This window comes from Gobius niger, assembly GCF_951799975.1.
Source record: "Gobius niger genome assembly, chromosome: 18".
NCBI classification, from domain to species: domain Eukaryota; kingdom Metazoa; phylum Chordata; class Actinopteri; order Gobiiformes; family Gobiidae; genus Gobius; species Gobius niger.
In genome coordinates, this window is record NC_136869.1 from 19,593,553 (window position 1) to 19,605,598 (window position 12,046).

Below are 12,046 nucleotides of genomic sequence, written 5' to 3' on the forward strand. Positions count from 1 at the left end.
AAATGTTAGCTGTGGTCTCCACTCATTCCTGACTTTCCTTACATGTTACAGAAATAGCCTGAATCTTCATGAAACTGATACAAATGCTTTATAATTATGATTAGGCGATTATAATTAGTTTACAATATCTGAGGGGTGGACAAAAAAATAATTCCACTACTAAAATAAAATCAGGTGCAGTGCCTTTAAGGCCCAACAAATTACAATATGGGAAGACTGTATAATCGAATCACACTTTTGCCGTTCCTGTGGCAACAAAATAGTTATGATAAATCTAAAAGAGCAGATTTTGTCCTGATGATTTAATCATTCTATCATTGGATTGGGGGATTGGCATAAGAAAATTGCATCTGCTATCGAAGATATTTAGCCTTATTGTGTGTGTGTGTTGTTTTACACCTTCATGAAGCCTTCGTGAAAGGTCTAAGAAATTTTGGACACAAATTTTCTTTTTTTTTTTCATTTGTGACAAAGTCTAAATAAGTAATTTTTTATAAAATCACTAAGAATTGATATTTCACTTGTAATCGCACATTATTCAAGTGTATCTGGTTGGGAATATCTGTCTGATACACTGTGGTAATAGTGTTCTTTCATGTGTCTTCCACATAAGGAGGTTCACGTACAGTGCCTCTCGTAAGTATTCATACACCTTGAACTTTTGCACATTTTGTCATGTTTACAACCCTAAACATAAAGATTTTATTTTTTATTTTTTTTACTGAACGTTCACGCACAAGTAACAGACAACTGAGAAGTGAAAGCGAAATGATACATGATTCTGTTATTTTTCAAAAAATAGAAAAGTGAAAAGTGGGGCTTGCATAAGTATTCATACAGCATGAATGAATACTTTGTGGAACCCCCTTTTGCTGTAATAACAGCAGCAAGTCTTTTGGGGTTTGACTATACAAGATTTGCACATGTAGAGACTGACATTTTAGCCCATTCATCTTTACAAAACAACTCAAGCTCTGTCACATTAGAAGGAGAACGTTTGTGAACAGCAGTTTTCAGACCTTTCCACAGATTTTCAATAGGATTTAGGTCAGGACTTTGACTGGGCCATTCTAACACATTAATATGATTTTATTAAACCATTCCATTGTAGATTTATCTTTGTGTTTAGGGTCATTGTCCTGCTGGAAGGTGAATCTCCGCCCCAGCCTCAGTTCTCTTGCTGACTCCTGCAGGTTTTCCTCCAAAATTTCCCCATATTTGGCTCCATCCATGTTCACAACTATTCTTACAATCTCCCCAGTCCCCGCTGAGGAAAAGCAGCCCCACAGCATGATGCTCCCCCCGTATATTTGAGATTGGGGATGGTGCACTCAGGACCAAGAGCAGTGTTAGGTTTGCTCCATACATAACGCTTTGCATTTGGGCCAAAAAGTTCAATTTTTGTCTCATCTGACCAAAGCTCCTTCTTCCACATGGAGCTGTGTCCTCCATATGACTTCTAGCAAACTTCAAACGGGATTTCTTATGGCCTCCTTTCAATAATGGCTTTCTTCTTCCACTCGTCCATGAAGGTTTAGGTGAACGACCATGTCTTGGTAAGTTTGCAGTGGTGCTTTACTCTTTCCATTTCCAAATGATGGATTGAACAGTGCCCCGGGAGATGTTCAAATCTTGGGAAATCTTTGTATAACTTAACGCTGCTTTAAACTTCTCCACAGCTTTATCCCTGACCTCTCTGGTGCTCCTTGACCTTAATGATGTTGTTTAGTGACCAATACACTCCGACCACAGCTCTGAGGGCCTAAAAGAACAGCTGAAATTATACTGAGAGTAGATTACACACAGGTGGCCTCTATTTAACCATTAGGCCAAGGAGTGAACATTCTGGAGTCATTAGGAATGTTTTAAAGACAATTTAATGCACTCAGAAAATGCTGTATGAATACTTATGCACGCTCCACTTTTCACTCTTCTGTTTTTTGAAAAATAACAGAATCATGTATCATTTTGCTTTCACTTCACAGTTGTCTGTTACTTGTGTGTGAACGTTCAGTAAAAAAATCAAAATAAAATCTTTATGTTTAGGGTTGTAAACATGTCAAAATGTGCAAAAGCTCGAGGTGTATGAATACTTACAAGAGGCACTGTAGGAGAGGTGTCAGAGTGATAACCAAGAATACCAGCAAGACATACTGATAAGTCCATATTTAACATCCGGCTTCTCTGTGACTGTGAGACAATGTTATGTGCCAAGGAAAACCGATAAATGTATCCAGAGTTACTCAACTCTAAACTGATGAGTTGTCCACATAGACATGTCAGCAAGGTCAGAACAGCAAATGTCCTTGGAACAGTGTAGCCACAGCCGTTGGCTGCGTTATTACTATTACTGCTTCTCCAACCATCACCAAAGTAGTACAGGCGAGGTGATTACATGACTTGCCCACGGACACAATGGTGCACTGATGGAGGTGGGATCGAAGTGTCAAACTGTAAGTTTGTGGGTGCATGTGAGACACTGCTGCTCTCCTGTGGTAGTGATAACACAGTATCACTGCCACCAAACCTAAATAGCCATAATCATTGAGCATAACTCTTGAAAGAATGAAAACAATGAGAAAGAGTAGAAAAGGTTGATGTTCTTGACCTATGTACTATGGATGACCTGTGGTCACTGTGCTCTCCAAAGCTGAAGGTATTGTTCGATCATGTTGTGACCTGCCACAAGAGGGCAGCAGTGCCACGAAAGACTAAACCTGCTGTGTACATGATCAGACTATTCTGTTCCATCTGTGAAAAGTCTATAATTCAGATCCTTAATCCAATGTTGACAATGGACTGATGCTGATTTATTTACATTGTGTGATCTTTCCTCAATGAGCTTCATGAGGTTTTCAACAGTCTGTAAAGTGAAAACCACTTATGTGATGGCATCATGAAGCTCATTGATGTGTCAAAAGTGCAAAGCAGTAATCAAAGCAAAAGGCGGATTTTTAAGAATCTATTTCAACTCGAGAATCATAATCCAATATGTGTTCATTCATAAATGAATGTCTTCAATGAGAATCGACAATGTAAATAGTCCTGAAACAAAAAATTGTTTCCAAACTTTCTCCGGTGCTTTATACAGCCCATAAGACAGCGAGGCAACACTGAAAATGCATGAGGATGAAGAAAAGTCATTCCTCTAGTCAGCATTGATCAGCTTTAAGATTGTTGAGGGGCAGGTCACATTGCCAGCAGGTGTAGAATGTGCTCTGAGTCTCAGTGTGATGAGGTGAGGCTGAGGGTCACAGTGATGCCAAAAACGCTGCGTATATTTTGTTCAGAAAAACGTCTCCCAAAAGTGAAAAGGGCATTGAGTTGCAAAACCCACATCATAAGACTCACTGGACCCTCATGCTAAAGTTTTGGTGGTTAGGAATGTTTCCGACTCCAGTCTGTGTCAATAGAAGTCTTTTGTCATCATCAATAATGAATGACCTATTAGCTGGGTAACATCCTGCTCTGCTCACGGCACGTCTGAGCTTTTCGATTTCCAGCTCGATTCTCTACATCGCACTGAACTGTTTTGATTTGACGACCCTGCATATCTGACATTCACAATGATTTGATCTCTTTATTACTTATAACATTTCACATGAGAATTAGTCATTTTACTTTCGCAAAGCGTGTAGCCAACCCTTTTTTGTCCCGGAGTTTGCATTATTAGGCTTTTAAATGGGACAAAAGGCAAGTTTATTTGAAGAGCATGATTCATACATGAGGCATTTCAAAGTGCTTCACAGTTACATAAAATGGATGGAAGATGAAATAAACCCATAAAACATCAACATAATCATTAATATTTTACAAAGCATACAGACTTTTTTACTTTGGAATATTCTTACAGAAAAAGGTCTCAACAAAAATATTTCTCAAGTGTGCACACAGATCCTCAAATAAACGACTTCAATATGAATATATTTAATAAATTTGAGTAAATTTGCTCCATTGCTGACCACCTCTGGAGGCGGCTATCTAATTCTTTTGTTGCGGGTTTCTTTTCTAATGTAAGATTGACTGGTGTTTAACTTCACTCGATAAAACACTCTCCCTTCACTGTCTCACTTACTGATCAGAGGAAGTGTTGCCAGCCCGTCTCTCCGTGGCTCCAGACAGTAGGAACCGAAGCCACTCAGGAACATCCGGGGCCAATACCCACAGCACACTAATCCTGTGGTTACGATTACTATCATCCAACACAGCATCCTACAGGAGGAAATAAGACATGGGGGAGAGGGGAGAGAGCTTTTCATTCCAGGTGGGAATGTTTCACATACTTCGAAGATAAGCTCTGGACTTCCTTGTTTCCAATTTCAGTATCTGTAAAGAAGGCCTATTGGTTCTTTTTTTGATCATTACACGATGCATTGATATTAGTGAGCCACAAATCTGTTCTAAGAATGACAAGTGTGATCCTGTGTAGCCTAAGACATTTAAATATAGCAATAAATAAATAAAACAAATGATTACACATATAAAAAATGGCTGAAGTGTATGTTTATTGCATTTGTTGTACTGTTAATTGTTTTGTTTTGTTTTGTTTCATTCTGTCTTGTCTTGATAATGCTGACAGTCGAAGTATTGTCACTGTTGTTAATGTCACCTCTTTGTGGTGTCTCTGTCTTCATTAAAGTTTAAATAAAAAAAATAAAAATAAAAAAAATGGCATCATTAACCCCTTAACTCCCACCTGATCGGTCCCATTTTCTCCAGTTTGGCTTTACCCTAATCAAAAAGCTTCATGGGGAAAGAAGCACCAAAACAGCCACAAAAAATGAGAAGAAAACAAGGATGTAAACGCAACAAAAATGTGACAAAAATTCAACAAAAATGTGACAAAAACTCAACAAAGATGTGACAAAAACTCAACAAAAAAATGACAAAAACTCAGCAAAAACGTGACAAAAAAAAAACAACATAAAAAAGGTGACACAACACAGCAACAATGAAAAAGATCAGTTTTGTGGGTCTTAGCTTTCAAATGAGGTGTTACACAGGCCTATAGCCAAAGAGGACAGAAGGCATTCGGTTTAGGTGGGTGGTAAGAGGTTAATAAGCATGAGCATACTTTATGTGATAGAAAGTATGTTCTGCTAGCATGCTACTCTAAACCATAGAGTTCACCGTAAAAAAAAATGGTACATGCTCAAACACTGGCTTTTTCAATAATATAGATGCATATTTAATTAAAGCTGCATTATGCAACTTACATGAGAAAAAGTTGGCTGTATGAGTGGTCAGCATGGCACCTTTACCTTCCATCACAGTGGTCTTTAGGACGCTCCAGGATCGATTGTTTGGAAGGTTTTCTCTGCTGACGGACCCTCTCAATAGAAAACCTACAAAACAATTCATCCTGGAGCTTTGTAGAGACCACCGTGAGGGGAGGTAAACGCGGCATGCTGACCACTCACACATACGCCGGGTCACTACAAGGTCAAATCTACACAAACATCAACTTTTTTTTTTTCAAATAAAAAGTTGCATGATGCACCTTTAAGTCTTATTCCTCAAGCTCAGTGGTGAACAGTTGCAAAATGTTCACTGAAGAACATTTAGTGCCGTTCAGAACACACATACAAAAACCATTTGAAATGAGGTGACCCAGTAACCTAATAAAGATCGACACGTGACACTCACACAAACATTAGATAGATGTATTTTTGATAATAAAATTTTAAAAAAAATCAATTACCCACTTTGGTACATGAGTTCAGATTTTGGTGCTGACCTCCGTACTCTATGACCCTGCACCGACCTGGCAACTCTCCAGTCCTTTCGCTTTAGTCCAGCAGAGGGCGCTCCGAGTCCACTCTATCCGCCTGCACCGCCTGCACATGCACAGCTCCACAGCGGCAGCAGCAGCACATATGATGCCTGTAATTGCTTCCTTCCCCTGCTTAATTGGTGCCAATCTGTCTAACTTCTAAAGCCAGCGCTCAGATGAAATAGTTTGACAGTTCTCTCTCGGCTTGAACGCAATAAGACACTCCTAAGTAACCAGTTTGCAAGTGCTTGAATAACCAAAGTAAATTCAGGGGAGGAGACTGCAGACGTGGAGGAAAGCTGCTGCACCTGTGAGCTGCATCACTTTCTGCAGCTTGATGGCCACAGAGACTTTTTTTTTTTTTTTTTTTTTTTGAAGCTTCACGTTTGTCCCAGTTGTTGCACAGTCTCCTTAACAACAGTCAAGAGTGCACGCTGTTCTCACCAAATCAACGAGCCATTTTTGCAACGTATTTTCTACCTCCGTTTTGATACAGGCCACATTATAAATGGACTCAGTGTTGTGGATTTGCACCAGAATGTTTTGTTCTGTCTCAATCAAATAATTCACCCTCATTACCTATCTGTCACTTCCACCTACATTAATATTTTTCGCATGTCTCCAGTCAATGGCGCTCTACAACTGTGACCCCTCCCACATTCTAGAAAATAGATCCGCGTGTCTTGAGAAAATACGGCAACGAACGCGGCAAAACTCCGCAAAATTGTTCATTTCAGACTCAAATCAACGTCGCGTGATTTCCCCCCCGTCGTCAACATTAATACGAGTGAGTTTTGTGGAAGAGCCGCCGTTTCGCGGGAAAAGGGCGGAGGGATACAGGCGCCGCGCGGAGAGTGAAGTGGCGCGCTTTTATTGCTCCGGTGAAGGTCTCAGCTGTGATTCTCACGCTGCTGATGACAGACAGAGTCAGAGACGGAGCCTCGGACACACCGGCACACACCGGCTCGCCTCCGCAGCCTGCTCTCAACTTTCCGCGCGTGCACTTTTCTCACGGCTTCTCCCCCGAAACACCGCGCGACGGATTTAACGCCACTTTTGCATTGGATTAACTCACTTTTGCCCGTTTTTTTGCCCCTCTTCCCTGGCACCCCCTGCACTGTTTCACCGGAGATATTTAAAAACACAAGGTAAGATCATGATGAGAGGGGGCATTTTTGAATCCCGTTTTCCCACGCTTTAAAAAAACGCATAGTGGTCCGGTTTGCAGCGAAGTTCAGCTGAAGGGCACTTGTTCTAGTGTTTTATTTGCACCTGCTGCAGACACAGGCGCTGCATGCACACACGGCGTGCAGACACGATCGATGTTTTGAACCGGCCATGTGACGTTGCTTACGCTGACATATTGCAGGGCACGATCGCTCGCTGTCAAGCATCGCACAAACGACTAATCACCCGCCTCTTTTTTTTGTTGTTGTACAAAACAGATTCCCAACGAGGACAGCGAGCCACGGACCCCCCCTGCACCATGCCGCTGAATTCAAGTTTGGCGAGTAATAAGAACTATGATTACGACTACGACTCTATGCAGCCCTATTTCTACTACGACAACGAGGAGGAGGACTTCTACCCCCAGCAGCTCCAGCCGCCGGCGCCCAGCGAGGACATCTGGAAGAAATTCGAACTGTTGCCCACCCCTCCTCTGTCCCCGAGCCGGCGGCCGTCCCTGTCCAGCCTGTTCCCCTCCACGGCCGACCAGCTGGAGATGGTCACGGAGTTCCTGGGCGACGACGCGGTCAACCAGAGCATCATCTGCGACGCGGACTATTCCCAGACCTTCCTCAAGTCCATCATCATCCAGGACTGTATGTGGAGCGGGTTTTCCGCGGCGGCTAAACTGGAGAAGGTCGTGTCTGAGAGGCTCGCTTCTCTCCACGCCGCCAGGAAGGAGTCTGCGCCGGGGGATAACGTGGAGAGCCCCGGTGGCGCACAGTGGAGACTTAACAGCAGCTACCTCCAGGACTTGAGCACGGCGGCGTCAGAGTGCATTGACCCGTCTGTGGTGTTTCCCTATCCCGTCGCCGAAATCCCCAAGCAGAGCCCCGTGGTGTCGCCCAGTAAGAATTTAGGGCTGGACACGCCGCCCAACAGTGGCAGCAGCAGCAGCAGTTGTAGTGACTCCGGTAAGCTTCATCACAGACACACCCCTTTGCTTTGATACTGCCGGTGCCAGGATAGCAGAGCCCCACAGTGTCTCATGGAGTCATTTTTAGTGTTAATGGCTTTAGTGTGATTGGTTGGTAGTTGCTAGGCGTCATGTAGGAACACTGTGCTGACTGTCTCACCCCTGCCATGTTATTAGCCACAGGGCAATGCTGAGTAGTTCAACAGTGCGCTACAGTCACATGCATTCTTTCATTTCTGTGCAAAAAGTCATGTCTGTGTGTAACGCTTGTTGCAGATGACGACGATGATGCAGATGCAGATGAGGATGAAGACGAGGATGAGGATGAGCAGGAGGACCAGGAGGAAGAGGAGGAGATAGATGTGGTGACAGTGGAGAAGAGGCAAGCGGTAAAGCGCTACGAGCCCAGCCCGACAGAGAGCAGACACCCCAGCCCGCTGGTGCTGAAGAGGTGCCACGTCTCCACCCACCAGCATAACTACGCCGCTCACCCATCCATGAGGCACGAGCAGCCTGCTGTCAAGAGGCTTAAGCTGGAGAGCGCGGGGAGTGGCGGGGGCGGCGGTGGGAGCAGTGGTGGCCACAGCAGAGTACTCAAACAGATCAGCAGCAACCGCAAGTGTTCGAGTCCGCGGACGTCAGACACTGAGGACTATGACAAAAGAAGGACTCACAACGTGCTGGAACGCCAGAGGAGGAACGAGCTCAAGCTCAGCTTTTTTGCGCTTCGAGACGAGATCCCAGACGTGGCCAACAACGAGAAGGCAGCCAAAGTGGTGATCTTGAAAAAGGCAACGGAGTGCATCTACAGCATGCAGACGGATGAGGAGAGGCTCCTGTCAATCAAAGAGCAGCTGAGGAGGAAAAGTGAACTGTTAAAACAGAGACTGGCACAGCTGCAGGCCTGTCGAGCCTGAACTCAACTACAGACTTTTGTGTTTTGTTTTTTATGCAAGTTCAAGGGTGTACAGTTATTGTTGCATGCAAATGCAAGACAGATTAAGTTTTGGAATCTTGTTTGATTTCAATGTTAAAACTGCCTCAATTGAAGTTATGGGTGGAATAAATATTTAAAAATTTATTTTTATTAATAAAATATGAAAATGGGTTACCATGTTGAGGACCCACACTAAAATATACATTTTTATGTTTTGTATATAATTAAATATTTCCTAAGAAAATGTATTTTTGGATCTCAATTGTCTGGATGTTCAGACCCAGTGTTTGGTTTTCCATTTTGTTCCTAGATTCTTTGCAAATATAAAATGTTTTTCTTGACATTGTGTCTGTGTCCTTTGAAATAAAGCATGCAAATTCACCACACATTCATACAGTAGAATACGCCCATATACAACTGGCAATTATCAGCAGAGGCTCATATTTGCATATGAGTCTTTCCACACACTCAGACCAGTACATTAAAACAGACAGTAAGCATTACCTGAACCTGATTCAAATCCAAAGTGCAGCTGAAGCTGACTAGACTGACAGTAAACCAATAAGAATCTGCATAGAGCCGTTAAATGTGATTAATACAGTATAGTGACATCTATATGAGTCACTGTCAGTAAGAGTTGTTTGAATACCAAGGAAAGTCCGCTCCATGGAAGTAGCAGCCTGTGAAGTGTATCAACTTTGGCACACACTTGACTTTTTCCATGATCAGGTGCTCTCACTCACTCACTCACGATTAGGGCTCAAGTATCAGTTCATAGCAGTCACACCAGTACCGTGTTCCCTTCAGTTTCTTTTGATAACACGCTGGCGTGCCTCACCTCAGGGATGATGTTACAAGTCAATCATAAATTAATGACCATGTGCGTAATTGCGCACCCGCGTCATTGATCTGAATAGCTTCTTACTGTGAATACTATTATTTTTAAAGACGGTGCTTAATACGAGGCAGCCATTCACAGTCATCTGACTATTATCTTACTATTATTTATATTACAATCTTCGTCATTTATGGAGCGACTGTCCAATCCCACCGTGACGTCACGCGCCAAATCCCGTGCGCTCTCCTGAGCGCGTGGTCGCGAGCACATGGAAGTGCGGTGGAGATTTGTGTCTGAGAGACGCGACTGATCAGGAATATAAAGGAATATGATGGAATATGAAAGAATATGACGGAATATGAAGCATACAGAAGCAGGAGACGACATTCTAATGGCAGGTAAGCAGACTTTCTGTGCGTAACGTGTGCCTCGTGCTTTATTTTGATCCATAGTTTTGATGAAAGAGCTCATGTAGCATAATGAATCCAGCCTGTAAATGACCCAAGTCTTCTGGCTGCAATAAAAGCTGAAGTTAATAGACTAATAGTTGGATTGAAGCATATAAAACCGCACACGTGTAGAATGGAGGGGAGAATAGGAGCCATGCTTTGCCATAACCTATTCCAAACTATTGTTCTCAATGTTTTAGTATGGCTTCTCATTTCTTTGTTCTTGCAGATTAACATATCACTTTATAAGCATTATAAAGTTTAAATATAATTATGAATATAATATTATAATATCTGTCCAATCAACAATAAAACAAAGCAAAGCAATAACCTTGCCTTTAGCACGATGTTGAATACTTTGCTTTGTTTATGTGCCTAGTGGCAGTGTGAGTTATAAAAAAAACAACTGTAAACAAGTCCTACTGCTTGTTCGTCTGTTATACTAAGCACTTAAAAGGCACATGGCTGTCTGGTTATTGAAAGTGCAGTGAAAGTGCCTGAGAGAAGAGAAGCAGCTTCTAAGGATGGGATTAGTGTGGCTCCATTGTGTGACTTTGTGGGTGGGCAGGGCACCTCTGTTCGTCTCCTGAGAAAGTGTCTAGTAAGAGGCAGACCTGTTCATTCCTCCATGACAACCTGCACCCTCCTGCTATGCTGGCCATCCAAACTTCTGCTCAAACTATTAACTTATGTCCATACAGCTTGTAAAATGAGTTGAGGTCAAGAGTTGTCTAGGCATTTATTCAGCATTAGCCTTTTGATATTTTGAGCCAGCTTTGTGCTCAGGTATAAGTTAAGGGATGATATGCCAAAAAGTGAATTCAAACACATTTTCAGGAGTTCCTAGTGGGTGCTTTAAATAATATACATGTTTTAGGTTGCTAGGGGAAACCAGAGCACCCAGATGACACCCCACCATACTCCGGGAGAACCTGCGCAGTCAGTGAATGGAACACTTTATGCATCTCCCTTTTTATTTTTGCATTACTTGGTGATGCCATAGGTTCCTGGATGAAGCACAGCATTGCGCCCCTCTCTTAACACTTCACCCTTTTACAAGTACGGGCTAAACTTAAAAATGTACTGCTCTCTCTTTGCAAAGAAACACATTTAAAACTCGGTGCCTCTCGACTTTACTCTTATCCCAGCATTCCTAGCTGTGGCTGTTTTTGCCCAGAGCTCCCTGCATAATACTCCATCTGAGTTTTTTTTTTTCTTCTTCTTTTTCAGGGCAAAACCTAAAGCCAAACCTTCCAGCTATACCACAAGGACTCCACACATACTTAGGCAAACTTCAGAGGCCCAGGAATACATGGAGGTCTGTAGTTATATAACATGTTTTCTGCCGCTGAGGCTGGAATAGATTAAGTCCTTTCCAACTCCCTGTGTCTGTATAATTTGATATGGCGTAGTTTTTTATATCAAATGACCTCACTTTCTATATCGGGAGTGTGCAGTCTTATTTGTGCGAGATTTTTGTTTTGTTTTTTTGGTGTTGTTACTGGCATGCGGCGCCGGTGCTGAGCTGCCAAAGTTCAGTGTGTTACTGTGCAGCGAGTTACGGAGGTTACGGTGCCAAGAGAAGCCATTCATTCAGATTAGGTGATAAGCATTTTACCAATCGATGCAACAGCAAAAATCACCACAGATTTATTGCCTGCTCTTAATGTGGCTGGCAGGGCAACTCCTCCTTCGTTGCTATGACAACGGTTCTCATTTTACATCAATGCGAAACCTATCAATCAATATATATATTTTCTATGGCAATGCATCATCCTTGCAAATGAGTTACTCTGACGTGCCTACTGTACTGATCGGAGATTTATTCAGCCATTATTTGCAGCCATAGTGTTGAATAATTTCTCAGCTGACTTTAATATTCAGGAAGTATAGTGTTATGTATGGA

General features: G+C 42.5%; 1 protein-coding gene and 1 long non-coding RNA gene across 5 annotated transcripts in view; both read left to right on the top strand.

Moving 5' to 3' along the window:
* Positions 1 to 6,889: 6,889 nt before the first annotated feature.
* Positions 6,890 to 9,056, top strand: myca (MYC proto-oncogene, bHLH transcription factor a). Its single transcript, XM_079576505.1, has 3 exons — positions 6,890 to 6,921; positions 7,219 to 7,914; positions 8,193 to 9,056. Exons 2-3 carry the CDS (start codon positions 7,260 to 7,262, stop codon positions 8,831 to 8,833), a joined length of 1,296 nt encoding a protein of 431 aa, XP_079432631.1. The 5' UTR covers positions 6,890 to 6,921; positions 7,219 to 7,259; the 3' UTR covers positions 8,834 to 9,056.
* An 882-nt stretch (positions 9,057 to 9,938) lies between these two features.
* The window catches only part of LOC306977954, a 38,233-nt gene continuing 36,125 nt past the window's right edge, over positions 9,939 to 12,046 (top strand). For 3 of the 4 annotated variants that reach the window (XR_013793868.1, XR_013793869.1, XR_013793870.1), the window contains exon 1: positions 9,939 to 10,089. This is a non-coding gene — a long non-coding RNA (uncharacterized lncRNA). Of the gene's footprint in view, positions 10,090 to 11,370; positions 11,459 to 12,046 lie in introns of all 4 variants that reach the window. The other variant, XR_013793867.1, reaches the window with a different exon arrangement.

Bases quoted from the DNA above. Each gene is read 5' to 3' on its own strand.
- myca (XM_079576505.1), top strand. From the start codon at position 7,260: ATGCCGCTGAATTCAAGTTTGGCGAGTAATAAGAACTATGATTACGAC. The intron at 7,915-8,192 runs GTAAGCTTCATC...CGCTTGTTGCAG, and splicing joins CAGCAGTTGTAGTGACTCCG to ATGACGACGATGATGCAGAT.